At 43.3% G+C, this 26345-nt stretch overlaps 2 protein-coding genes across 3 annotated transcripts in view; one reads left to right on the forward strand and one right to left on the reverse strand.

The window, feature by feature from the left end:
• Positions 1-176: 176 nt before the first annotated feature.
• SLC31A2 (solute carrier family 31 member 2) lies at positions 177-9373 on the reverse strand. Its single transcript, XM_026712448.2, has 4 exons — positions 9099-9373; positions 4973-5039; positions 3989-4172; positions 177-2373 (listed from the first exon to the last, which is right to left on the reverse strand). Exons 1-4 carry the CDS (start codon positions 9105-9107, stop codon positions 2205-2207), a joined length of 429 nt encoding a protein of 142 aa, XP_026568233.1. The 5' UTR covers positions 9108-9373; the 3' UTR covers positions 177-2204.
• Positions 4992-26345, forward strand: part of LOC113444055 (syntaxin-binding protein 1) — a 28761-nt gene continuing 7407 nt past the window's right edge. The window contains exons 1-9 of one of the 2 annotated variants that reach the window (XM_087914651.1): positions 4992-5092; positions 5849-5941; positions 18390-18439; positions 19188-19269; positions 19993-20069; positions 20739-20817; positions 21337-21440; positions 23819-23967; positions 25836-25920. In XM_087914651.1, coding sequence (XP_087770777.1) covers positions 18395-18439; positions 19188-19269; positions 19993-20069; positions 20739-20817; positions 21337-21440; positions 23819-23967; positions 25836-25920 — 621 coding nt within the window. In that variant the 5' untranslated portion in view covers positions 4992-5092; positions 5849-5941; positions 18390-18394. Of the gene's footprint in view, positions 5093-5848; positions 5942-12922; positions 13181-18389; positions 18440-19187; positions 19270-19992; positions 20070-20738; positions 20818-21336; positions 21441-23818; positions 23968-25835; positions 25921-26345 lie in introns of those variants that run through there. The other variant, XM_087914650.1, reaches the window with a different exon arrangement.

A 26345-nucleotide genomic window follows, 5' to 3' on the forward strand; every position in this document is an offset into this window, starting at 1 on the left:
AGAATACTATTCTAATTGTGTTAACCAATTTTGTTAAGTTTGCCTGGCTTTGCCAGACAATTAAATTGAATGGGGTGGGGGGAGTTGTAGCGCGATTAGACACACATACATGAAGACGTGATAACTGACTACCCACTAATTTAAAACTATTAACCTACTCAATGACAAAGCATCCGTAGAGAATTATTCATACATTTATTGGACTTTAAAAAATACATGTCATAATTGCTTCATTTTTAACATAGTTTTAGTAGGCACTAGAGATGTGCAAATTTTCATTCCAAGGGATTCTGCGTTTATCTCCCAGAGTCTACAATATCGGGATGATCGGGGGGGAAAATTGGGATGCAATTTTCATCCTCTCCAAGATAATCACGGTCTAGAAGCAAAATGAAGTAGTCTGGAATTCCTTGGAATGTTTCATTCCCAAGAAACAAATGTTCAACACTTTCAATGGGTGCCAACAAATTAAACACAGATAATTTGTCAAGGCAGTGATCTCCTGTTTCCTTCACAGCATTCTTTACAGGGAGAAAGTAACTGGTTTAAAACTCTCCAAGTGAATTACAAGTAAAAGTAAATTAAAATGTCAGACCTTTGTTTACCAACCTATTAAGTTGTTCATCTCTGAATACAGAATGACAGAGTTGGCAGGGACTTTGGAGGTCTTCTAGTCCAGCCCCCTACTCAAACAGGAAAACCTCTACCATTCTGGACAAATGGCTGTTCAAAACCGTCAAAGCCTGCCATTTCCATCCAGACCCTGTTCATACTGATACTCAAGATGGGGATTGGAGAAAACAAGGGGTAAATGCTTGGAAAGGCTTCAGCTCCATCATATTCTAATTTGAATTAGATAGTCTAGTAATTTTACCCCAGCAGGGAGATTTATTGTGTTAATCTGATTGATACTGTCCAGATGTGTGATGCCTTAACTCCCTTTCTGGACATGCAAGTGGGGGAATGTAGGTTAGAAAACTGCAACTTCATGCCTGAACATGTCAAGAATTTGTCTCGTTCTCTTCCCTCCTCTAAATAATTACAGGTAGTCCTGGACTTACAACAGTTCGTTTAGTGGCTGTCACAACGGCACTGACAAAAGGGACTTACTGCCGTTTTTCACACTTACAACCATTTGCAGCCTCATAATCATGTGATCAAAATTCAGACGCTTGGCAACTGATTCGTATTTATGACCATCAGCATGTACCAAGGTCCTGTGATACCATTTTGCAGCCGTCTGACTAGCCAAGTCAGCGAGCAAGCCAGACTCACCGAACAACCAGCTAACCAACTGCAGGGATTCACTCATCCATGGTGGCAAGAGAAGTTGCAAAATGGGACAAAACTTACTTAACGAATGTCTCACTTAGCCATGAAAATTTTGAGCTCCATTGTCGTATGTTGAGGACTTTCCTGTATTTAAAAAAACATCTGTACAGTGATTGCGATTGTTCTTTCTGGGCCCTGAATTCCTTAGGTTAGTCACCCAGCCTGTGGAAAAAAAGGTCTTTTGGCAAATAATGAATAATCTCAACTGGCAGGATGTTGGCTTCATGAAAACTTCTGGGAGAACAGGAGTCAAAACGCAGAATGAGCATTGAGAATAGAAACAGACCAGATCTATTAAAGTGCTTCAAATCATGGTGTTGGCAAAGGAATTTTTTCCAACTCTGCTTTCAAAGTTTGCAAAGCTTATTGTACTTTAGATAATAGGACATTTATCCCCATCACTCCCTTTAAGGCTATGGGACAACATCTGCCCCCTTTCCTCCCCGCTTTCTACATTTCTGCTGGTGGCTTTATTTTTCCAAACAAATCAAAATCAAGCTGATGAGATTTAAGGGTGACCAAAGACAGTTCAGTCAGAGCTGCCCCATCTCAAACACGTTGAGGCAACCTCAACGACAATCATATTGTGTGTTCTACCCCTAGATGGAAGTAGATGGACACTACTTGAAATTAACTTTCCGGACACGAGAAAAGTCAGTGTTAAGGCACTTAGGGAAAAAAATTACTTGGAATTGGAAGCACAATGGCTATTTTAGAGGATTAGAAGTGCCAGCCAAGACGAGAGATAAAATGAAATCCGAAGAGAACCTCAGATCTCTGCTGGAGAGGACTTGTCCAATAGAATCCATTCCAGTTGCAAAATCGGCGTGATTTTCACTTTTGAGCTGTCTCTACGAGAAGCTTCCGTGCTGCTATCTGAGGCATAGTAGTGGATACGCCATGAAGTATCCAATGGCTGAACCCGCAATCACTCCCAGGAAGATCCACGTGTTGTAAGTCATGACGGCCAGCATCACCAGGTAACCCAAAAACACCTGGGCCATGTGGAGTAAGGTCTCTGCTAGGTGCCATGAAAGACGCCTTGTGAAAGAGGAGAAGAAAAAGTTTTTTTTTTCAGAAAGCAAGTAAATGGATTAAAAAGAAGTTCTACCCACTAGCTTCCCTCTGTCTTGTCTTCCATTCCTCCCAATTGTAAATTTAAGGGTGTTAATTTAATGAGGTTCCTTGTTTAGGATTTCTGCCAACTAGGCCTTTTAGAATATAGAATAGTAGGGTTGGATGGGACCTTGGAAGTCTTCTAGTCCAACCTCCTGCTTGAGCATTCTGGACAAGTGGCTGTCCAATCTCATCTCCAGTGATGGAGCACCCACAACTTCTGGAGGGAAGCTGTTCCACTGATGGTTCTTCCCACTGTCTGGAAATTTCTCAACCAGGCTCAAGGTTGACTCAGCCTTCCATCCTTTCAAGGTCGGTAAAATGAGGACTCATGATTGTTAGGGGCAAGAGGCTGACTCTGTAAACTACTTAGAGAGGGCTGTAAAGTACTGTGAAGCAGCATAGAAGTGCTATGGCTGTTGCTATTCCTCCTAGCTGCAGTGTATAATCTGCCCCAACACTTACTCTAAACTTGCCTCTTTTGGAAACCTTAAAGCCACCATAACAACCACCCTTGCACACAGATGATTCTTTTCGGGCCATAGAAGTAGTCTCACTCCAGAAAATCTTGCACTGTCTACGGCTGTCTTCTGCTCACCTGCATGTCTGGTTACACATGTTAATCACAAGAGCTACTCTATCATCATCACCCGCCCTACTTCAATGGCATGGTACAGTTCACGAGAGGTGCTTTCACGGGGTCTTGGTTTTCGGTCAACAACGTGGCATGTGAGCAATCTCAACCAGGCTTACGGTTACATCAACACCCTTATCTCTTCTTTGGCAGTGTTGGTTCCATTAACACAAAGGTACTTTGATAACCAAGGACTCTAAAGACGGAAGATGCTGAAAAGATCCTGTCTGGCATGGCTACGGTCCAGCTTGTACACCCATGCTGGACACAACTTGGAACACTGGAGTTGGCAGCTGCTGTAGGTGCCTCACCTGGGGGTTCACCTAATGGAAATAATGGGACTTCAACAGGCAGGGCTGAAGGACCATTGCTTCCAAAAATCTTTTCTAAATAGAGTAACAATGAAGGAGAATAAGGCAAGCTCAGGGTTGAAAGGAGGGGTCCTTGGTGCTCTCTGAGCTAGGTGGTTTTCTTGCAGACGTTTCATTAGCAAACTAGGTGACATCATCAGTGCTGGAAGAGAGTGGGGTTTGCTCTTATTTCTCTTTATTAGCCACACTCCCTTCTAGCACTGATGATGTTGCCTGCTTTGGTAATGAATCCTCCCCTTTCCCCCTCCTCCTATTCCCCTTTGTGGGGTGGGGGGATGTACAATAAAAACCGGGCAGCTTGCTGAAAAGAAATTTGAATTTTTCAGAACATGAGTGCTATAAACAGGAAGGCCAGCAAAGGATTGTTTTGCGGGTTTGTGAGTTACCACAAACACAGCTCAGCTCTTGATAGCCTTGAAACAAAGGTGTCCCTTGTGAAACAGGCATTGCTGCTTCAAAACTTATGCGCCAGCTGTAACTGGAAGGGGGCAGAAAACATTACACCCAAGACACATGCACACAGTGTTTTCCTTACTTCTTCAGAGATGTGGTGGCTGACCCCACATCGGAGTTCACGGAGACCCCTTCTCTCAAGTTTTCCTGACTGATGCTGGGGGCCATGGCTGTCTGTGACTGCTGGATCAGTTTTGCTTTGCCAACTTTGATGCCTTCATATAAGATGGTGAGTAGCATGATCACAAACACGGAAAGCACCATCCCTGTTAAAACACAGTAGAAACATGGATAGGGTGGGGTTAATAAAGGATAGCATATGGAAGGTACCTGGGAGGTCTTCTAGTCCAACCCCCTACTCAGGCAGGAGAACCTATGCCATTCCAGACAAATGGTTGGAAGAGTTTAGGGTAAAAGGAAACCAGGCTGACAAAGAACACAGTGGCTGGACACCATCAAAGCTTATACCAACAAGAGTATCAAACAACTGAAAGGAGCAGGGCAAGATCAGAAGATGTGAAGAGAGACCTGGCTCAGAGTCTGACCAAGAGTCAGACATAAATGAATGGATAACTACTAATACTTCTTCTTCTCCTCCTTCCCTTCTTCTCTTCCTCCTCCTCCTCGATCAGAAGATGTGGAGAGAGACTTGGCCTGCAGAATTGCCAAGGGTGGACATGCCTGAATGGATAACACCACAGTCATACTTACACAAATCCTTGAAAATATATTCATGGCTGTTCTCCTCCTCTGTTGCACTGTTATCTTTGGTGACATGTAGAGTCTTCAAAGAACTCTTAGAATTCCACCAAGAACAATTGAATTGTGTCTAAAGCAGTTGCTATGAATCTTGTAGCTAGTGTGGCTCTTTCACTTTTTGGTTCTGGGAAAACCAATCAAGTCAAGTGTTTGAAGGAAATCTGAGCTGCCATGTCAAGAGGGCAAATTACTCCTAATGGCCCTCCCTATTGTGAAAGCTCAGGTTTCAAATACAATCTCTCCAGCTTCAAAGACCGATCTTTGGCTGGGCAGCCTCTGTTTTCCTTAGATAAGTTCGTTTACTTACCTCCCGCACTGTGGACATCCCAGAAGTCAAACAGGAGAATCACTTTATCTGAGAAAAAGAAATGCATCTGTAGGAGAGTCAGGGAAGGGAGAGGCAAAAGAAAACCGACAAAATTAAAATGTAAATAGGTATGTCTCTTATGGCTAGATATTAGTTGATTTCAATGGATGGTGCTGTTAGAGGTGGACTGTGAGGTGTCCACTACATGACAGCAAAGGCATACAGAAAAGATTCTTTGAGGCCACCTGGTGGTCCTCCACATTGTTTTAGCCTGAATCGGACAGCTCTAACCATTCAAGGAACATAGAATCAGAGGGCTGGAGATCTCTAGTTCAACCCCCTGCCCAAGGCAGGTGTCCATACGACTAATGAAGACAAATGGGTGTCCAATTTTTCCTGGGAAACCTCCTGTGATAGAGATAGATTGATAGATGAAAGAGAGACACAGAGAGAGATGATGGGTGCATGGATGGATGCATGGATAGTAGATAGACACACAGAGAGAAAGAGAGAGAGATGGATGCATGGATGGATGAGATAGATAGATGGAGGGAGGGAGGGAGGGAAAAAAAGAAAAGAAAGACAGAAATGGAGGATAGACAGATACGTATAGATGGAGGGAGGGGGAGAGGAAGAGAGAGATAAAAAGAAAAAAAAGAAAGACAGAAATGGAGATGGATGGATGGATGGATGGATGGATGGATGGATAGATAGATAGATAGATAGATAGATAGATAGATAGATAGATAGATAGATGTTAGATAGACAGACAGACAGATAGATAGATAGATAAGCAGATAGGCTTATTGAACCTCATATAATTTTTTAAAAATAATTGTTAATGGAGGCCAATTTATAATTTTCTTTTTCCCCCAGAAATTAATATTTTCTAAATGGGATAAAACCAGGTGGAGTGGAACAACTAGTAGGAAACTGGAGGCAGTCCACGTATAATCTCTTGCCAAGCTGGTTAGTATGAAACAATAGGCCAATTCTGTATATGGTAATTTTTGATCATGTGAGCTATTTCTATTTACGGGTAACCCATGATTATCCGTCATCTTACTCTACCTAATTGATGCCTCTTGTCTTGCTTTTCCTTCCCATCCGGGTTGTATTTGCAAACGCACCTGGGTCTTTCCACAAAGCATTAACCTCCAGGAATTTCGGCTTATCAATTGCATCCTTGGGCCTGGACCCGAATTCTACCCTCTGGATATCCAAACCGCCCGAATTACAACATGTAATAAGAAAATAAACCAGTTGCTAGGGACAAATGTGGAACTATAAACTTAAGTGTTGGCAATATTGGTTTCTCATCCAAAAGAATTCCCGCAACACTTATCCTTGCTTTTCCTTTCCATTCCCAAAATTCTCTGTGTTTGCAGGTTGATCCTTTTTGAAGGGAAACAATGCAATATTGGTAGTCCTTGACTTACGACCTTAATGGAGCCCAATTTTTTTTTGCTGCTAAGCGAGACAGTTTTGCCCCATTTTACGCCCCTTCTGCCACCGTGGTTAAGTGAATCACTGCAGTTCAGTTAGCAACACAGGTCAAGAAAACCACCAAGTTCAGAGAACACCAAGGACCCCGCAGTCCTCCTCCTTCTCTTCTTCCTTCTCCTCCTCCTCCTGGCTTGGGCACAATTGTGGTCATAAGGCAAGGACCACCTCTCCGTCTCTGTTTGGCTTCAGCTGATGCTCTTCCCTGCCTCAGTCCTGAGAAAACATTTGGAAGCCGTGTCTTCCAACCCCGCCATTTGTGTTGCTTGTTACCTGGAGTTTGCCAAGGTTTGGACAGGTGCTTAGGCAAGGCTGGATTTGCCCAGGTGTGGCAACCACGAGCACAAGTGGGGCAGGGAAAAAAAACAAAACATGCCAGCCAACAACAACAAGCAGACAGTTTCCTAATCTGCCAGGCGGGTTTTTGGATGGAAGACTCTCGAATCAGATGGCTCTTTATGTAACCACTCCAAGGAAACTGGAGGAGGAAGTTTAAGAAAAGGGGTTCTCCCACACCCATTGAAATCCTGATGGCTAGAAGGGAGGTCACTCTCTCTCTCTCTCTCTCTCTCTCTCTCTCTCTCACACACACACACACACACACACACACACACACACGCCTGGATACATTGTGGTTTTGCTTGTTTTCTTGCATACGTTTCATGACCCAACTAGGTAGGTAACATTATCAGTGTTATCATCATCCAACCCAAAAAACACCTAGACTGCTTCCCCCAGCTCTGTCAGGGCAAGGCACTAGAATATAAATTGAGAGGGAAACCCCACTCCCTACTAGCACAGATGATGTTGCCCAGTTTGGGTCATGAAACCTCTGCCACCTCAGAGAGGATCCCTCCTTTCAGCCCTGAGCTACAAACATTCTCCTTTATAATTGCATTTTCACAGGCCGCAGATTTATTCAAGTAGTTCTGGAGAGGCAAAATGTAGACTGAGGGTTTTGAACCCACTTGCTTAAACGGGTATCTCTGGCAAGTTCTCCAATCAAAATGTAAAGCCATCCATCTCCCTGAATGTGATCTCCCCTCACTCCTGATCAAGGATAGACCACCCACTCAAAATGGGGTTTCAACCTCCTATTTTTGCTAATGGTTGCTTTCAGCCTGACTTATTTACTATTCCAGCCTTCCCACCTTTGTGGATTGGAGGCAGCGGGGGGGGAGTTAGGATGGCACACGTATCCCCTACTCACACAAAGCGAGCCTTGTGCATTTGCCTGCTGCTCAGGTATAGCTGTGCGTGAGCATTCACCTGCCCTTCCATGGGCCAATTTCAAACGGGCCATGGCCTAGGAATTGGGGATCCCTGCTCTGTTCACTTTTACACCTTTTGTTTTTCCAAGACCAAGTAACACAACTGCGTTTGTGACAGGAAGTTCCTTGCAGAAACCCTCAGAAACTTTCTACCCAGAAAGGAGTGGGTTGTGATAGTGTGAGTCCTCAGTTTCCCCGCTTCTGTTGTCACAGTTGAGCAAAGGAAGAGGAACACAGTGTGTAATTCATCTTCAGAAGTTTTTGCAATGTCTCTCCTTCTCGAGAACCAAAGACGTGGGAGTCTGGTTCAGAGACAACCAGTATTGGTTGACATAATAGGAGAACTATAATGTTGTTTTCCCCCAAACCCCAAAAACTTTAACCTCAGGCTGTCTACTGTTGACCTCATTCCTAAGAGATCTGTAAGGGGGCGTGCATAAGCGCACCAACGTGCCTACCGTCCCTGTCCTAATGTCCCCTTTTATTCATACCCATTTCATGTATTAATAATCCTGTTTATACTTATATTTGTTATCTAATACATGCTCGACAAACAAACAAACAATAAATAAATAAACAGCTGTTTTAACTGGGGTTCAAAGCTTGAGGAATCTGGTAGCCAGTTGTCCAACCGGCACATCCTATTAAGGTTTTAATCAGGATCAACCCATAAGCTCCCCTCCAACAAAGTTGGTTGGAAATAGTGCTACCAGACTCCAGATTCCCCCACCCCACCCCAATCTAATATCTGAACTTGGTGAACCATAACTCTTAAGAAGTTCCTAGGTTTCCACTTTCCTGCGTCCCACAGTTGGTTGACCAAGCCATCTGTTTTTGATCACACCTTTGCCTACCATTCTGGTTTATATTCCCTTGAGCACTTTGGTCACTTTGTTAATGAAGTGGCTGTATAACAAATGTATTTTTAAACAACAATTTAAAGAGATCAGGGAGAAATTTGAAACTGTCACCGCCACCCTGGATGCATATCAACTCTTTTTGCAACAATTTCTAAGACAAAGTAACAGCTCAAACAAAACATTTTTATTTGAGCAAAGAACCCGGGGGTCCAAATAAAAGACGGCAGCATTAGAAAGGATTGAAATCAATGGGCGAGTCCCTTACGTTTCCATATTGCTACATTTATGGCAAAAGTGGGCGAAGTTGTACAAGAGTAAAAAAGATCGACCGATTCATAGTCGGTCCAGATATTTTTTTTTTTAATATCAAAAGGACATTTTTAATCACCAAGAGTTGAACTGGGAAACCTGAGTTTAATTTCGTACGTGTTTCCAGAAGAAAGGAGCGGAAAAAGCCAAACCCCCACCCTTGCAAATTGAAAATAGACTTACTGGCATCATCGTGATTTCTCTTCTTTTTTCCCCCAACTTCTTCTTTTCGCTGCTTGTTCCCCCCCACCCCCCCTTTTTTTCCTCCCAGCTAAAAAGCAGTAATACAAGGCGGGCGAATTTAATGCGATCCTTCAGTTTTTGCTTGCTTTCTTCTCTTCCTCCCTTGCTAGCAGGTTCCGCCTTTGACGAGACGCACCTCTCCCGGGTTAATTAAATCAAGACAAGAGATAGGCAGCCTTCAAGGCTTCTGCAAGCCATTACGAGAGGCGCACGGCACTCTGGGGGTTGTAGTTTCTGCCTCTGGATTTGGCCCCGCCCCACCAAGATTTAATCTTTAAGTAGATAGCGCATCCTGCTGCGCGCTTTGCATGAGCAAATGTTCATGCAACATTACGTGGGTGGATCTTTCAAGGCCATCCCATCCTTCCAACTGTACCTACGCTGATGATCTGAAAATGTCGACAGTCTTTTAGTTATACAATTTGGGGTGGACGGACACCCTTGGGATGATGCGGGAGTAGGAATGGATTTTCAGAGGGGGAAAAGAATTGCAGACTACAGGAATCATTTGCGCTACTCAGGTGATCCTGAAGACACAGGTCAACCTCCAAGTCCCAAGGGTGCTTTTTTTTTTCAGGAGGCAACTGGACTTGCTGGTTTTTTCTTTGAAGACATTTCACTTCTCATCCAAGAAGCTTCTTCAGCTCTGACTGGATGAGACACGAAATGTCTTCAAAGAAAAACCAAGAAAGCACCTTTGGGACATCCATGGCCTGGATGACTGAGAACCTCCATAGACATAAACCTCCAGTGCTTCACCGACCCTCTAAAAGGATGCAAATGACCAGCTGCCTGCAAGGAATATCAGCCCTTCCATTCCTCATCATGCTGAAGACGCTTCTTGGATGAGAAGCAAAACGCCTTCAAAAGAAAAAAGACAGAAAGAAGTCCAGTTGCCTCCTGAAAAAAAGGCACCTTTGGGACAACCCTGGCCTGGATGGCTGAGAATCTCCACAGACTCCCATGATTCCCAAGCAGAACTGAGTAGTCCCTTACAGACAGCTTGCAGGACAGACGCAAGTCAGGGACATCTGGAAAAAAACACCCTTCTCTCGTAAGCAGATGTAAGTCAACCCTCCCCCCCAGTGCTTTGGGGGGGAAATAACAACTGTTAGGAGATGCTTGTCTTTAGCAATGGACATATCAAACGTCATCTGATGCACCACCCAAACAAATGAAAACACAACAACCAAACCAGGGAACTTCTATGGTTGCTGCAAAGACCTGCAGAATTCTCCCACCCTCCTTTCCAGTGAAAAATCTTTGCAGAACTTTTTTGGGGGGGTTGTTTTTTGCGATGGGTGCAAATAGCTAGACCTGTTTTTTTAGGCTCAAAGGGCTGGAAGGGACTCTTGAAAAGGTCCTCCAGTCCAAATGCCTACCCAAGACAGGAGTCCTTATTGCATCCCGGATAAATGGTTGTCCACTTGAAGACCTCCAATGATGGAACATTCTACGGCTTTTGGAGGCAAGCCATTCCATTGATAAATCACTCTCACTGTCAGGAAATTCCTTCTTTTTCCAGGTTGGGTCCCTCTGTCTCTCTTTGACAAGCTTCCATCCTTTGCCTCTTGTTCTGCCTTCTGGTGCTTTGAAGAATAAGTCAATACCTTCTATGGTAGCCCCTCAAATACTGGAAGACAGCTGTCATTTCACCCTTCTCTTCCTCCTCCTCTCCCTCCCTCCTCTTCTCCCTTTCTTCTCATTCCCTCCTTCTCTTCTCCTCTCCTCTCTTCTCCCTTCCTTCTCTCTTTCCCTCCTTCTCTTCTCTTCTCTTCTCTTCTCTTTTCTCTTCTCTTCTCCCCTCTTCTCCTTTCCTTCTCTCCCTCCCTTATTCACTTCTCTTTCCTTCTCCCTTCCTTCCCCCCTTCTCATCTCTTCCCTCCCCTCCCCTCTTCAGCTACACATGCCTAGTTCCCTTTATTTTATTTTTAAATGGATTTTCCATCTAATCTGGTGTCTTTGGCCATTTTACCAGGCATTCTCCACCCTCCACGCCAGCCAGCCTGCCTGCCTTGCAACTGCATGTTTTCTTATGCAGACATCGCCTAAGGAGAAGGGCAAGCCTAGATGCCAGGGCTTTCCAAACACTTGAACTCCAAAGAGCTTCCATTGGATGTTTTGACAGATGTTTCCGCTCAGAGGCCAGACTGTTGGTTTTACATTTCCTGCCTTCCCTCCCCACAGCTTTTGCTTTTGATTTCACAGGAGAAATTGGGAGAATTGGCAAGTCACCCTTTCTCTTTTCCACCACTGTTCAAGCCTTGTGGGATGGTTTCACTTAGCATCATACCTTTGGGGCTCCATTGTGGTCGTAACTCGAGGGCTACCAAGGCTCTGTTTGGCCATCGTAGTGAACCCAAAGGCAATGGAGGGTTTTTTTGTAAATCCAGCTGCCTACATCTGGAAGGACATAGAAGGACAGGTTATGGATTTAGCATCTTCAACCAACCCAGATCACTCAGTCAACATGACCGATCACACGGTTGGTGTCAACTCATAAAATAATCCTATGCCTGTTTTCGAGTTGCCGTAAATGTTAAGGTGAATCACTTCCATTGTTTAAATTTGTAACCCAGCTGTTATGTGAATCTGGCTTCCCCGTTGACTTTTCTTGTGAGAAGGTTGCAAAAGGGGATCATCACACACACACACAGACACACACAGGGACTCTGCAACCATCATAAATATGAATCACTTTCCAAGCATCCGAATGTAAATCACATGACATGTAAATCATGTTGTAACGGTCATAAGAGTGAGAAAACGGTCCTGAATCCCCCCTTTTTTTAAAAAAAACAACATTTTATTTGATTATAGAATAAAATATAAAAAATACAAAAAGTAGGACACAGTGGGAAGGAGAAGGGGAAAGAAAAGTGAAGAGGGGAGAATAGAATAGAACTAGAATAAGGAATAGAATAAGGAATAGAATAGAATAGAATAGAATAGAACAGACTAGAATAAAATATATAATAATAAAATATAATAGAATATAGAATAGAATATAAAATATAGAGAATAGAATTAGAAATGAATAGAATAGAATAAGAATAGAATAGAACAAAATGTAGAACATAGAATATATAGAATAGAATAGAATAGAACAGAACAGAACAGAACAGAACAGAACAGAACAGAACAGAACAGAACAGAACAGAACAGAATAGAATAGAATAGAATAGAATAGAATAGAATAGAGCTGGAAGGGATCTTGGAGGTCTTCTAGTCCAAACCCCTGCTCAGACAGGAGAACCTATATCTATACAGCAGGAGGGGGGTGAGGGGGTGAGGATGAAGCGACTCTCTTTTGGAGTAGAATAAAATATTAAAATCAAATCTCAACTTTTTACTTTTCCATAAGAATACAAACTATCCACATCTATCACAAAAAAACGGTCAAAGGTCCCTTTTTTTCAGTACTGCTGCCACTTCAGTCATTAAAAGAACCGTTGTAAGTCAGGGACACCCCCCATGCAGCTTATGGGGGGGATTGTGCCCGGCTTAAGTCCATTTCCATGGTAGCTTACTCAGCTACCCCGCTGGCGGGCTTAGCCAAGCCGCCGCTCGCCCCCTCCGCTCGCCCTCCCTGCTGTCTACCTATCTCCCACCATCTCTCCTCCGCGGCGCGGGCCATCCGCAGCGGATGCTGCGCAGGGAGCTCTCTGATTGGCCCTCCCGGCCCTGACGTAAACGCGGCACCACCGACTCCTCTGCATCAGCATCACAATCCGGCCACGCCCTGCGTGGACCCGCCTGCCCATTTTCCCCTCCGGGGTGGGGGAGCCAGTCAGCTGAGCCTGCCAGCTGCGGAGCTCAAGGATCTTTCTTCTCCTTCGCGTTATCCTGTCCAGCCAAGTCGGAGGTGGGGGAAGCGGAAAGGAAGAAAGAAGGAAGGAAAGAAAGAAAGAAAGGGGGAAAAAAAGAGGTCTTCCCTCTCCCAAGCCCCCCAACCCAAAATAGAGAGGCGCCACCAAGAGACGCCATGGCACCCGCTGGCTTGAAAGCGGTGGTGGGAGAAAGTAAGTCGTGCCCTTTTCGTTTTTATTCATTTCCCTCCCCCCTCCCCAGGTCTTTGGGTGGCAGGAACCAGGGGGAGGGGGCTACGTGGTGGGACCCTCTCCCCTTTTCGAAGATGGAGAAGGGGGAGCCCTATAGCTCGGGGAAGGGGGGAAGGGCTCCCATCCCCTCCCCACCCCCGGTGCAAGAAGCTGTGCGCAACGGTTTGCGCTTGAAAATCTGCCTGGCTTTGACGCGGGGAGATGGGGGGAGAAGGATGGAAGGAGAAAGCGTAGGAGAGAGAGGGGGTGGGAGAAAAGGAACGGGCGAATGTTGCTGAGGGAGGGAGGGAGGGAGCTGGCCTTGTAGCAGCCATTGACGGTGCAAAAAAAAGGGGGGGGGGAGAAGAGGGGGAGAGACAGCGGATTCGATTCGAGCCAAGCCAGGCTTTTCCTGCGAAGCTGAATCCTGCTGCTCTCTCTCTCGCTGTGTGTGTGAGTGAGTGAGTGAGTGAGTGTGCATATATATGTGAATATATATGTGTGTGTATGTGTGTGTGTATGTGTGTGTGTATGTGTATGTATATATGTATATTCCTGCAGAGGAGATGGGTTAATATTTTGCTGCTTCCCCCACCCCCCCACCCCAGCCTTGTCTCTCCTGTTTTTTAAACTGGAGGGGATGAGCAAACAGTTGAGTAGAACGGCTTTAGGCTGAGTGCATTTAGAATGCAAAATGTAGATTTATCCTTCAAGCAGGAATAATAAGGGTGAGAAATTCTGCATCGGGGTGCATCCCTGAATTTCTTACGCTTAGGAGACGAGAGGCACAGCTGGAGGCTAAAATATTTTGCAAAATGAATGTGCAAGAGCAAGATTTTTTGCCCTGATGGGTTTGTTTTTTTAAAAAATGACACCTGTTTTGTTTTTCTTCCCGGCATCTTTCGCTTCCTCTCATATTTTCTGCCCCCAGTTCAACAAGAGAGTGGGTGGGGGGAATCTGGTAAATAGATTGAAGTGTCAAATCTTGCAACAACCCTGCAAAACAATTTGGGGGCTTAGGAATGAAGAGGTGGCAAAGATGCAAAATTATCTCTTGTCTTTTTCTCCTGTCTATTCCAACCTTTTAAAAATATATATAGTACATTTAGGAGGAGGAAAACTCCTCTAATTTTCTAGTTGTGGGGCAAAACTAGATTCTTAAAGCAATTCCTTTGAACAGTTTGCAAAGTCTCGATGTTCCCTCATCTCTTTCATTTTGCCATCCCACCCCCCTGAAAAAAAAAAATTCCCTGTATGTGGTAGCTCTGATTTTTAAAAGAAGAAGGGAGGCTGTTTTGCACACGGTCCATAAATGCTGTTTATTGCTCCATTTACATGTAGTTATGCGGTTTGGGTCACCATTTTAAAAGCAGATTGTAAGGATGGTGCACTAAAGTCCATTCTCTCCTCTCTGTAAAGTCAGAATATTGACATGCTTAAAATAATTAGCAATGTGCCTGAAAAATTTGATTGTTTTGCATTTGGACCCAACTTCTTGGGAGGTTGTGCCAGAGGTACCAACCTGTGTTCTTATGCCTGCTTTGAAATGGAACATTCTAGTTTGGCTTGCTTAAAACTCCTTTGAGCTGTCTTCGGCAATTACAGCTAAGCCATTTTTTCCCCCTAAGCGGATTAACCAGGGTGCATCGGGCAATAATTGCCTTGCAGGTTGTGGTGTGTGTGTCTGTGTGCGTGCATCTGCCGTGGTTGACCCTCTTTAGAAGATTAGAAATCCAGTAGGGAAGATCATTTGCCTCCCATCCAAATCACCTTTCGTGCGTTGTTTTATTTTTTTACATTTTTATTTTATGTAAACATTCCATCTTCCATTAAACAGTGTGTTGTCTGGTTACAAATGTTTCTGTGCTAAATTCACAAGAATATACATTATGTTAATATTGATTTTCTTATCTTATAATCATTATATTGTATATAGAATAGAATAGAATAGAATAAGGAATAGAATAGAATAGAATAGAATAGAATAGAATAGAATAGAATAGAATAGAATAGAATAGAATAGAATTCTTTATTGGCCAAGTGTGATTGGACACACAAGGAATTTGTCTTGGTGCAAATGCTTTCAGTGTATATTAAAGAAAAGATACACCTGTCAAGAGTCAAGAATCATAAGGTACAACACTTAATGGTAGTCATAGGGTACAATAAGCAATCAAAACATATTAGGAAACAGTCAATAAAATTGTTAGGATACAAGCAACAAGGTTACAGTCATACAGCTATATAATAAACCTATTCCTTTCTCCCTCTTAACATATCTTCTAATAAGAATATAGTGATAATATTAAACAGAAATAAGCCTAATAATCATAATGACAGTCATCATATTGTTTACATCTCTATCTGAACATACGTTCTATATTTCACTAATGTGAAATATAGTTTCTCTCCTCCAACCATCGATACAATAATTCATTCCTGCACATTCTAATATTTTCCTGATCACATTCTCATCATTAGGAATCTCTTCACAATTAGGAATCTCTTAAATACAATTCTAGCTGCATTTAATAGATGGATAATTAAATATGCCTTCCCTTTACTATAAGTTTCAGCTAAGATCCCCAACAAAAACTATTCCATGTTGTGACCTGTGCTTCTTGCTGCAGTCAGAGAAGGCTGGGCTCAAACTGGGATGCGGTGGTGAGACTTGGCAGAGATTGGAGGTGGAACCTGATGGATTGGTGGTGGCTGGAAGAGGAAACATCCTTGTGGATTCGTAGCCGCTTTCCTCCTACCGCATCACAATTCAGCGTCTCCGTCATTCTTGGATGTTTTTGAAAATCCAAGCAGCCTTGTGAACACCAGATCGCCAGTCACTCAGTCAGATCTCCCTCTCACATTCTGCTGCAGGAGTTATGTATGGAGGAGGTAGAAATAATAATAAAAAACAACAATGAGGAATTGTTTGGGAGTTTGCATTGATCGCCACTTTATTGAAAAGAGTCTTCTGTAAGTGAGGGGAGCAATAAAATTCTGTGGTGTCCTTGGTGCTTTCTGAGCTGGTTGCTTCCTTGCAAACATTTGATTATCCAACCAACTAACATCAACGCTAGTCCTGATGATTAGCTAGGCACCGAGGACTGGCACTGATGTTATTACCTAGAAAACAAGATCAGAGAGCACCAAGGACCCCACAGTCCACCACCACTCCTCTCAGCAAACCCCACTCCCTTCTACGACCGATGATGCTACCTAGTTGGGTCTTGAAATGTCTGCAAGAAAATAAACAAGTTCAGAGAGCACCAAGCACCCCATATTCCTCCTCTTCCTCCTCTCCCTCTTTGCAAACCCCATTCCCTTCTAGCACTGATGATGTTCCCTAGTTCAGTAAGAAAACATCTAAAGAAAACCAACAAGCTCAGAGCACCAAGGACCCCACATTCTTCCTTCTCCTCCTCCTCTCCACAGTCCCCAGTCCCCTTTCAGCACTGTTGATGTTCCCAGTTCAGTAAGGAAACAACTGCAGGAAAACCAACAAGCTCAGAGAGCACTAAGGACCTCACAGTTCAACCCTGAGCTGCAGCTATCCTATCAGTAAAATTTTGCATTGATGTCTAATAATTGTGGGCCTTGAAATATGAACAACCTTAAATGATGGGTTGGTTCCACACTTAGACTTGACGCTAGTGCAGAATTTACAAAGCAGTTTGCTGAATACTCCCTTTCTCTCTTTCTGGAAGCTTATTTCTCAAATCCTACATAATAGATGAAGTAATCTCATTAGGTTTGTCCGTGCTCAAAGCTGTTACACCATTTTCCCCTCTTTTTTGAACTGCTCACTGACATTTTTTTTCGTTTGGGTGTATCAACTTTTGACTTGGATTCAAGTCAAGTTGAGATTTTTTTAAAAAAATCCAAAAGGCAAACCTAGCATTAGATCAAAAGATGATCCAATCTAGTATCGTTGTGAGAAAGCATTTGACCAGTTTCAGTGCCTGCCAGTTTTCACTACCTCTTTTTCTCAGAGGGTTATCCATGAATGGAAGATGGGAAATGGCTTAAAAAGACTTCATAAGATGCATCGACGTAAACACAGTGGCAACTCTAAAAAGACCTTAGAAATATTTTATGAGTTTAAATGGGGGTAACTGTTCGAGCGCTGACACACAGCTTCCTTTTTCAGACATTAGCTAAAGATTGTTTCTAACAGATTCTGGAACACGTTTTCTTTTTCAATTCACTCGTTTGTCACAGCAGAGTTTGCCCGAATGAATTTATACACAAGGAATTGTCTTTGGTGCATAAGCTCTCAGGGTACCTAAAAAGAATGCATTCAGCCTCCAGTCTCTTAGTCATCTTTGTTGCTCTTCTCTGCACTCTTTCCAGAGTCTCAACATCTTTTTCACACGATGGTGACCAAAACTGTATTCAAAGTGTGGCCTTACCAAGGCATTATAAAGTGGTACCAACGCTTCACGCGATCTTGATTCTATCCCTCTGTTAATGCAGCCTAGAACTGTATTGGCTTTTTTGGCAGCTGCTGCACACTGCTGGCTCATATTGAAATGGTTGTCCACTAGGACTCCGAGATCCCTCTTACAGTTACTACTATTGAGCAAGATGCCACATATACTGTACCTGTGCATTTGATTTTTCTTGCCTAAATGTAGAAACTTACTTTTGAAATGTACAGTGAAGAAGCCTTTCCCTTACATATGCCATAATCTGAGGCAGAGCAAATATTATTTTTAACCAAGGAATAATAAATTGGCAATCTGGGGCAGAGTGGCGTGTGTGGTAGGCCTTGTTCTCTGGAATCTATAGTATTCATTTTTCCAAATTGTGAAGAAACAAACGGAAAGTTTGCGATGTGTGGTCACAGGAAATGCCTGTTGTATCTTCTTCCTCCTTTTGTTTGAAAAGCTCTGTGTGCAAAGTTTTCCCATATCAACTAAAAGAGAAATTAAACTTTCAACAGTGCAATGAATTTAGAAACCAAATGTAAACGATGTCCAGTTTTATGATCAGAGCTACACAGACAGCAACAAGGGTTGTGAATTGTGATGAAGTCATTGCGGTCCAAGTAATGGGAATAGCCATTAATGCAAGAAGCTTATTTTAGCCATGGCCAATGCTATATTTAACTTGCTTCTACAATAGGGCTGATGCCAACTCATCATGGATTAATTCTCTTCCTAATTCCCCTCTTTTGATTTTTTTTTGGCAGAGATTATGGCTGATGTCATAAAGAAAGTAAAAAAGAAGGGAGAATGGAAGGTGAGTTCAAAACAAATCAATGGCTTTTTCATACCTAGACTGTTTGATGCCTGTATCCCACTGCCATTTGACCTGGTTTCTGATTTAGTCTCTTTTCTGAGTTTACACAATGTTCAATTACATACACAGAAGATATAGTCGATGTAACCTTTGCTCAGCTTAACACAATGTGTGAATGTGGTCTCTAGGTCTGAATTTTACTTATTTATATGGGTTACTGAGTATATCTAACTCCCCACCCATTTAAACCTACATCCATAGAAGATAGATGGCACTTAGACTTATAAACTGCTTCACAGTGCTTTACAGCCCTCTAAGTGGTTTACAGAGTCAGCCTCTGCCCCCCAGCAATCTGGGTCCTCGTTTTATCCACCTCGGAAGGAGGGAAGGCTGAGTCAGCCTTGAGCCAGTCAGGATTGAATTGCTGGCAGTCGGCAGAATTAGCCTGCAATCCTGCATTCTAGCCACCGTGCCACCATGGCTCTTGTGGTAGATTAGATTGAGCCATTTCAGTGGGGCAGAGGGCCTTCTCTCAGGCAGGTTTAATGCAAGGGTCTTCAAACTTGGCAAGTTTAAGACTTGTGGACTTCAACTCCCAGAATTCTTGAGCTAACATGACTGGAGGAGGAATCCTGGGAGGCGAAGTCCACAAGTTTTAAAGCTGTCAAGTTTGAAGACCCCTGGTTTAATGCCTAAAGCCAATTCATACCCTTGGGAGTGACACCTCCCTTCTCTGTGTCTTTTCCAGGTGCTGGTGGTGGATCAGCTGAGTATGCGTATGCTGTCCTCCTGCTGCAAAATGACAGATATTATGACGGAAGGGATAACAAGTAAGTAAAACTTTGGGATTGTACTCACACTCACTCATTCAGAACTAAAACCTGTGCCTTCTTTTGCACAACCTGCAACATTCTTTAGCGTGAACCTGTCAGCGTTCCAGGAAAACAAACACCAACACCAAAACTCCAAGACGGGCATTTCCTCAAAGTTCCATTTTATTAGAGTTGTCATACTGGCACATCTGGGAAAACCCGAATCTGAGAGTTCTGGTTCTTCCTCCAATAATTAAAGATCACAAAATCCATCACCCATCACTCCATCACCTGGCCCAATCACCCTCCCTTCCAACTCGAGACCTCCCTTCAATCACTCCTCTTCCAGGTGCAGGAATACCATGACCTTGACTGTAAAGAAGAATGCTATGATGTCTAACTACAACCACTCTACAAAATCCCCCCTCCCAATTTCCCAGGCACAGGAATGTAGCAGCATGGCAGCTTCTGGTGCTAATATGGCTTCCAAAGTTGACACAACCGCTGTTCAGGTGTCTTGTCTCCACTTTGCCTCTTCTGAAATCCTCAAGGGTAGAGCTCCTTCTGCCTCCAGGAAGCTAAGAAAGGAAAGCGAGTTGGCGATTGGCAGATAACTTTCAAACAGAATTGATCTCCAGTTTGAATCAAAGTTAAGGGTATTGAAACGCCCAACCTTTGTTCTGATTTCCTTCTGCTCTGTTTCTTTCTCTGCTTCTCCTTGTTGGGTGTGGCTGAATCCAGTTGTAGAAGATATTAATAAGCGCCGAGAGCCGTTGCCTAGCCTGGAGGCTGTGTATCTCATCACTCCATCCGACAAGGTGGGTGTTGTGTTAAATAGAATAGCTGTCCAGGTTGGGCACAGCATCTTAACAGAATAACAGACTTGGAAGGTACCTTGAAGGTCTTCTAGTCCTACCCTCTGCTCAAGCAGGAGACCCTAGACTATCCTGGACAAATGGTTATCTAAACTCTTCTTGAAAATCTCCAGTGTTAGAACACCCACAACCTCTGGAGATAAGCTGTTCCACTGATTAATTGTGCTCACTGTTGGGAGATTTCTTCTTAATTCTAGGTTGCTTCTCCTATTGATAAGTTTCCATCTGTTTCTTCTTGTCCTGTCCCTAGTGCTTTGAAAAATAGGCTGTCCCGTTCTTCTTTGTAACAGCCCCTCAAAGGTCACCCCAGTCCTTCATTAGACTAGATGTACCCAGTTCCTGCAATCATTCATTGCATGTTTATATATCTTCAGGTGTTTTTCTTTTGGTAGGACATTATGCTATCCAAACAAAGACACTAAACCAATGGGAACAAGTGAAGTTATATTATAACAGTCCTTAATATTAACAGTTATTTCCATAGTATTCCTGGGAGTACTGTCAAAACTTTTTGCTCCAGGTCCTATTTTTACCTTTGTAATAATTGAAAATTAATTCAGGCCAATATTCTTGATAAGAAGTGAACTAAATCCATTTAATCTTCTTTCTCAGTCAGTGGAGTCTCTCATTGCTGACTTCAAGGAACCCCCAAATGCCAAATATCGAGCTGCGCATGTCTTCTTCACGGACTGTAAGTATGGAATAAACTGGGGTTCCCGCTCTGGGTTGTAATATTTTTGAAGCTCCGCTCCATTTTCAGGATCCAGTTTGGGGCCACACATCAAACTCTAGTTCCATCTGCAATAGAAGCAGCTGCTTTAATGAGATCCTGGCCACATTCACCTAAATAGCTCTGTTTCTAGGTTCACACAAGTCACTTGTGGATTTGCATAACACGCTAAGTCAGTAAATGAATTCCAAAGTAAGACTAATCCAAGCCAGTACCTTGTGCAAAATCCCAGATTGTGTGAAAGCAGCCGTTGAGCAGCCTGGTGTCTTGCATTGGAAGTTCCTGAACTTGAACTGTGGATTGATCTAGCTGACTTTCAAAGACAGTCGCCAAATCCTTGGATCCTAATCTCTACTAGAACCATTCTTCTTGCTATCTTTGCAATGGGTGGGATAATCTGCAGTTATCCACTTTAGGGCAAATTAATGGGTTTGTTTGTGTTGCCTAAGCTTTGTGGTCTCTGTCTCTTTCTGTCCTCAGCTTGTCCAGATTCCTTATTCAATGAACTGGTCAAATCCCGGGCAGCAAAAGTCATCAAGACTCTGACAGAGATCAACATAGCTTTCCTGCCCTATGAGTCCCAGGTAAACCGTTGACTGAGCTAGAAGTGAAGATAGATTATTTGGACGTAACTACATATTTATCAGTTTGTTTTGTTTCTTTGGTCTCGGTGGAAGCTTTCTTTGTAAGATGCTCCAAAGTTTTGGACAAAATGACGTGGTGTTCTTCAGGTGCCTTCAGATGTTGTGGGTGCTCCATCCCTGGAGGTTTTAAAGAAGAGATTGGAGACCTATTTGTCTGGAATAGTATAGGGTCTCCTGCTTGAGCAGGGGCCTGGACTAGAAGACTTCCAAGGTCCCTTCCAGCTCTGTTATTCTACTTGGGGTTTCATTTTTACTGCAAAAGCCATCATCCCAAATACTGGGAGAAGAGCAGTCCTACTACCTGTGCACCAGCAAATATTCCCTGCACCGGTTAGCCAGATAAATTTTGCATTAATTTGCAAAAGGATCACCATAGGATCACTCAAGCCGCTTTAGTATAATTCACAGTTATATCATCTCATGCTCCCTTTTTAAGGTTCTCCGATCACTGGGTAATTAATGGAAAGGATCAGCAGACATCTCCAAATGCAGCAGAACGGAGCTAAATTATTTTATGGAGAGGAAAAATAAACAGTCTGGATTCGGATAATCTTTTGGATGCTGGTTTTTCTTGAGGAGTTTGTGTTTGCCACGGAAAAAAGCAGGATTTATGCAATGGTTCCCTCCAAGGCACCAAGATTGTCTGTCCTTCTTTTCTATACTGTCCTCTGATGCTCATTGGCTTTGACTGCTGAGCTTTTGTGATGAGTGTTGCGTCCTTCTATACATGCACACACACACACACTCACCCTCTGTTCACCCCATATTTGCTTCCACACACTTGTTTTTTCTTTGACTGTTGGTTGTTGCTTGATCTCTTCCAAGCTGTTGTTCAGTTGTGCAAAGCGTGCCTCCTTTTCCATCTCCTCTCTTGTAAGGGCAAAAGTGGGGGAAGTGAAGAGCAAAAGAGAAAAAAACAGATGGCAGATGGTTAAGCGGCATTGTAAATATATGGCAGATTGACTTTTTTCCTCTCTAAAAGCACAGTGCTTGAAATACAGCGCGTTGCTATGGGGATTAAATGAGGGAGATATATTTTTAAAAACCATATTGGACATTTTCACATATATTCAGACCTGGGGTAGGATCCCAAGGCTGGAAGGGACCTCAGAGATCTTTGTTAAATGATTGTGCAGTCTACTTTTGAAAATCTCCAGGAATGGAACACCCACAACTCTGGGTGCTCAGTTGTGGGTGTGTTGTGGTCTGTCAGCCACTGGCCCCTCCAGCAGCCGAATCAGAGGAGGAGGAGGAGGCGTGGGAGTCAGGGTCAGCATCAAGGCAACCTGAGAGCTCTGAGGGGGAAGAGGGAATGGAGCTGGCAGAGAGACAGAGGCAGGACCTGGGCCATCCGTCAACCCTTAGACGGAGAGTCAACAGCCCCCAGGACTGGAGGTGGCTGATGAGGAAGAGGAGGAAGAGCAGCTGGGTCCAGTGCCTGATGTGCGGATGTGCTGAAGGCAGACGGGAGGAGAGCAGTGGAAATCCATGGGCCGGTCCTTGGGACGGAAGAGCCACCACTGGTAGAGAAGCCCCACTCTAGCTCTTGGGATAAAAGGCAGGGGGCCTGGAGATGAATAGCTGTGGCAGACAACTGCTCATCTTCTGGACAGACGGACTTGTTAGCCTGTGTTGCGAGAGAAACTTTTTGCCAGTGCTGCTGGCACTTGTAATAAAGGAATCTTTGAGTTAACTTCAGAGGGTTTGTCATGTTTGGGCAGCTGGGTCAGAACGGGGTGCTCAATCAATCAGTGTTCCATTAATCCATTCCACTGATTAATCGTTCTCACTGTCAGGAAATTTCTTTTTAGTTCTAGGTTGGATCTCTCTTTAACAAGCTTCCACCCTTATTTCTTGTCCTGCCTTCGGTTGCTTTGCAGAATAGGTCAATCCCCTCTTGTTTGTCAGAGACGCTCAAGTACTGGAAGACAGCAATCCTGTCCCCTCTGATCCTTCTCTTCGATAAGCAAGGCATAAACTTGGTTGCTCAGCCATTCATCGTGCAATTTTCTTTCCTTCTATTTTTACCGGGTTTTTTAAATTTGCACAACACAAAATGTACACGTAGGGACAATTACTCTGCGCTATAAACCAGGATGTGTATGATATATTCCGACATGCACGTAGCACCTTAAGGTGACGATTGGAATTAGACATCAGACGGACTTCCTCCTGCATTTTAGATAGCTGGTTTCCTTCATCTTTCCTAGGTGGTTAAGCCAAACGCGGGAAAGTATTGCGTTTGAGGCACTTCCACTTGAGCGTTTCAGCTCCTTTTCTTTCTTTTTTCCCCCACACCCTTGTGATGCCTACTAAAGGTTTACTCCCTGGATTCAGGGGACTCCTTCCAGAGCTTTTACAGCCCTCATAAGGCTCAAATGAAGAATCCAATTCTGGAACGCTTGGCCGAACAGATCGCAACCCTTTGTGCCACGCTGAAGGAATACCCGGCTGTGCGATACAGGGGGTGAGTACATGGAGTTTCTGGAGGACTCCCTTCACTGTGAACCTCTCAAATTTTTTAATTTTAAAACCAATGCAGTAGATGCCCCATACTTAGAAAGCCTCTTCATCCCTTTCCCATTCATCAAGAAATAGGCATCTGTACTGGATAAGTATAACAAGGGGAATGCATATTTGATTTTACATGTATTGACTTGCAGCCAAAATTGTATTTGCACAACAATGGAAAAGTGAAGAGATCCCTGCAGATGAAAATGTAATTTAAAAAAATTAGAATGTGCAGAAATGGATAGATTAACACTCACAATTAAGGAAAAAGGAAAAAAACTGAATACTTTTTGACATGGGACTTATTTTATCAACGGTTAGTTGATAAACAGTTAGAATCATAGTTAGAAAACAGTTAGAATCATAGAAATATAAGAAAAGGATCGATGAAAATGCATAAGCAAGTATTAGTATTAGTATGATGATCATTAAGATAGAATGAATGTCAATGTAATGAACATTGTTATAAACACTTTGATGATTATTTCCTAAAAGTATTTGTACCCAGACAACACACCGTTTAACCAGAATTGGAACTTTATGTGATATAAAAGAAAAAAAACTTTATGCAAAGAAAAGAAAAGAAATAGACATCTGTCAAGAGCTAGATGGACAGAAGCTTCTAGCTTTTAAGCAGGTCACCTCTGGAGTCCAGTTGCAGAAGTTCAGGAATGGGAAGTCCTTGGAATCAATCTCCTATCAACTCTTTTCAAATTGAATCATAGTCCCTTTTTTGAATTCTCAGGAGACAATCGTACAAATCTTTTGACATCTCCTCGAAAAGGGTTGACAAGAGAACTCAAGTGATCGCAAGGGTTTCCCGTTACTGAGCTTCTACAACTGGCCTCCTGAGGTGACCTGCATGAAACCAGAAGCTTCATCCAGCTCTTGACAGATGTCTGTTTCTTGATGAACAGGAAATGGGTGAAGATACCTTCCAGATCCTGGAGGCTTCCAAACTATATGGCCTCTACCGCTTTGATTTTAAATTAAAATCTTGAGAGTCACTGGAATTGGGTGCTTAGCTTTAGAACGAAAGATGCCTGGATTGTGAAGTTTTCTGTATTAAACTCTAGGTCAACCCTGAAGTGAACCTGGCCGAGGCCATCTATACGGCTTCAAGGTTGCCACTGGATGGGAAGGGGAAGGAAAATAGATAGCTGGGGTTTTGTAGCCAAAACAGAAAGTCTTCCTGTGGGAACCAAGGACATTTCAACAGGTGGCTGGAAAGAGAAGGAGTAGAGTAACCAAGCAACCGGCCAGCACCTCTATTGGACAATGTGACAGATGACAGATGACTTGGGGGGAGAGGGGAAACTTTCATTTTTAACTGGGTGAAAACCGTGGGAACTTTTCAGAGTTGGTTTTCACCAGTCGTGCCAATGCGATGTACCCAATAAAATTGTTCTTTGAGGAATCTACCTGCCTCAGAGTCCTGCTTTCTACGGGTGCATTACTTGGAATGCTGACATTCTAACAAAGGTAGGAGATTTATGCGTTCAGTGGTTTCATTTAGGAGGGGTTCAGGTGAGGGAGCCATTTGATTGATCTTCAAAATTCCTGGTCAACTTTTTGGTCCAAACTAGATTAGAGCCTAGTCTTCTTTCCCCAACTTGGCCCTCAGGTCAAGTCATCAGGAAAGAGTCCCTCAAAGCTGTTCTAAAAAATTATTAAAGTTAGCCCACGAGAGAACGGAAGGGAAGTTACTCTTTGTTGCATGACAGTGAAAACAGAAGACAACTTTGAGCCCAGCACATCCTCAATGGGGCCCGTGAAATGAAACCAGCCCTGGCTTTTGAAAGAGCAATTGTCCTCTTTTGGCAGGGATTACAAGGACAATGCTATGCTGGCTCAGCTGATCCAGGACAAATTGGATGCATACAAAGCAGATGACCCAACCATGGGAGAGGTGAGTGAATCCTTGTAGTTAAAGAGACTGAATTGATGTATCTGGACTGCGGATTTGAGCGGAGCTAGATGGGTCAATTCCCCAAACTGGATACAGTGGGCAAAAGGAAGCAGAAACCACTTGGTGAGATGAAGAGTTTATCGTTGCTTATTGATATTTTATATATTGCTGTTATATATATGTTTATCATTGTTCGCTTATAGTCAGGAATTTCGAAGCACATGTTACATAACTACTCAATAAATATTACAAAGTTTTTGGGGAGGATCTCTCTTCTGCCTCTTCCTCTCCACAAGAAGCCCAAAGCTACTCAGCCGTTTTATTCCTCTCAACACAATCCCAATTTCCACCCCAGACAAGTTGTACGAACTCTTGTTAGATGTAGCTCCAACCAATACCTTCCTATCCTTAGACCCTTTGACTTC

Source organism: Pseudonaja textilis, chromosome 17 (genome assembly GCF_049901715.1).
Source record: "Pseudonaja textilis isolate UNSWEBS1 chromosome 17, rPseTex1.2, whole genome shotgun sequence".
Classification (NCBI taxonomy): domain Eukaryota; kingdom Metazoa; phylum Chordata; class Lepidosauria; order Squamata; family Elapidae; genus Pseudonaja; species Pseudonaja textilis.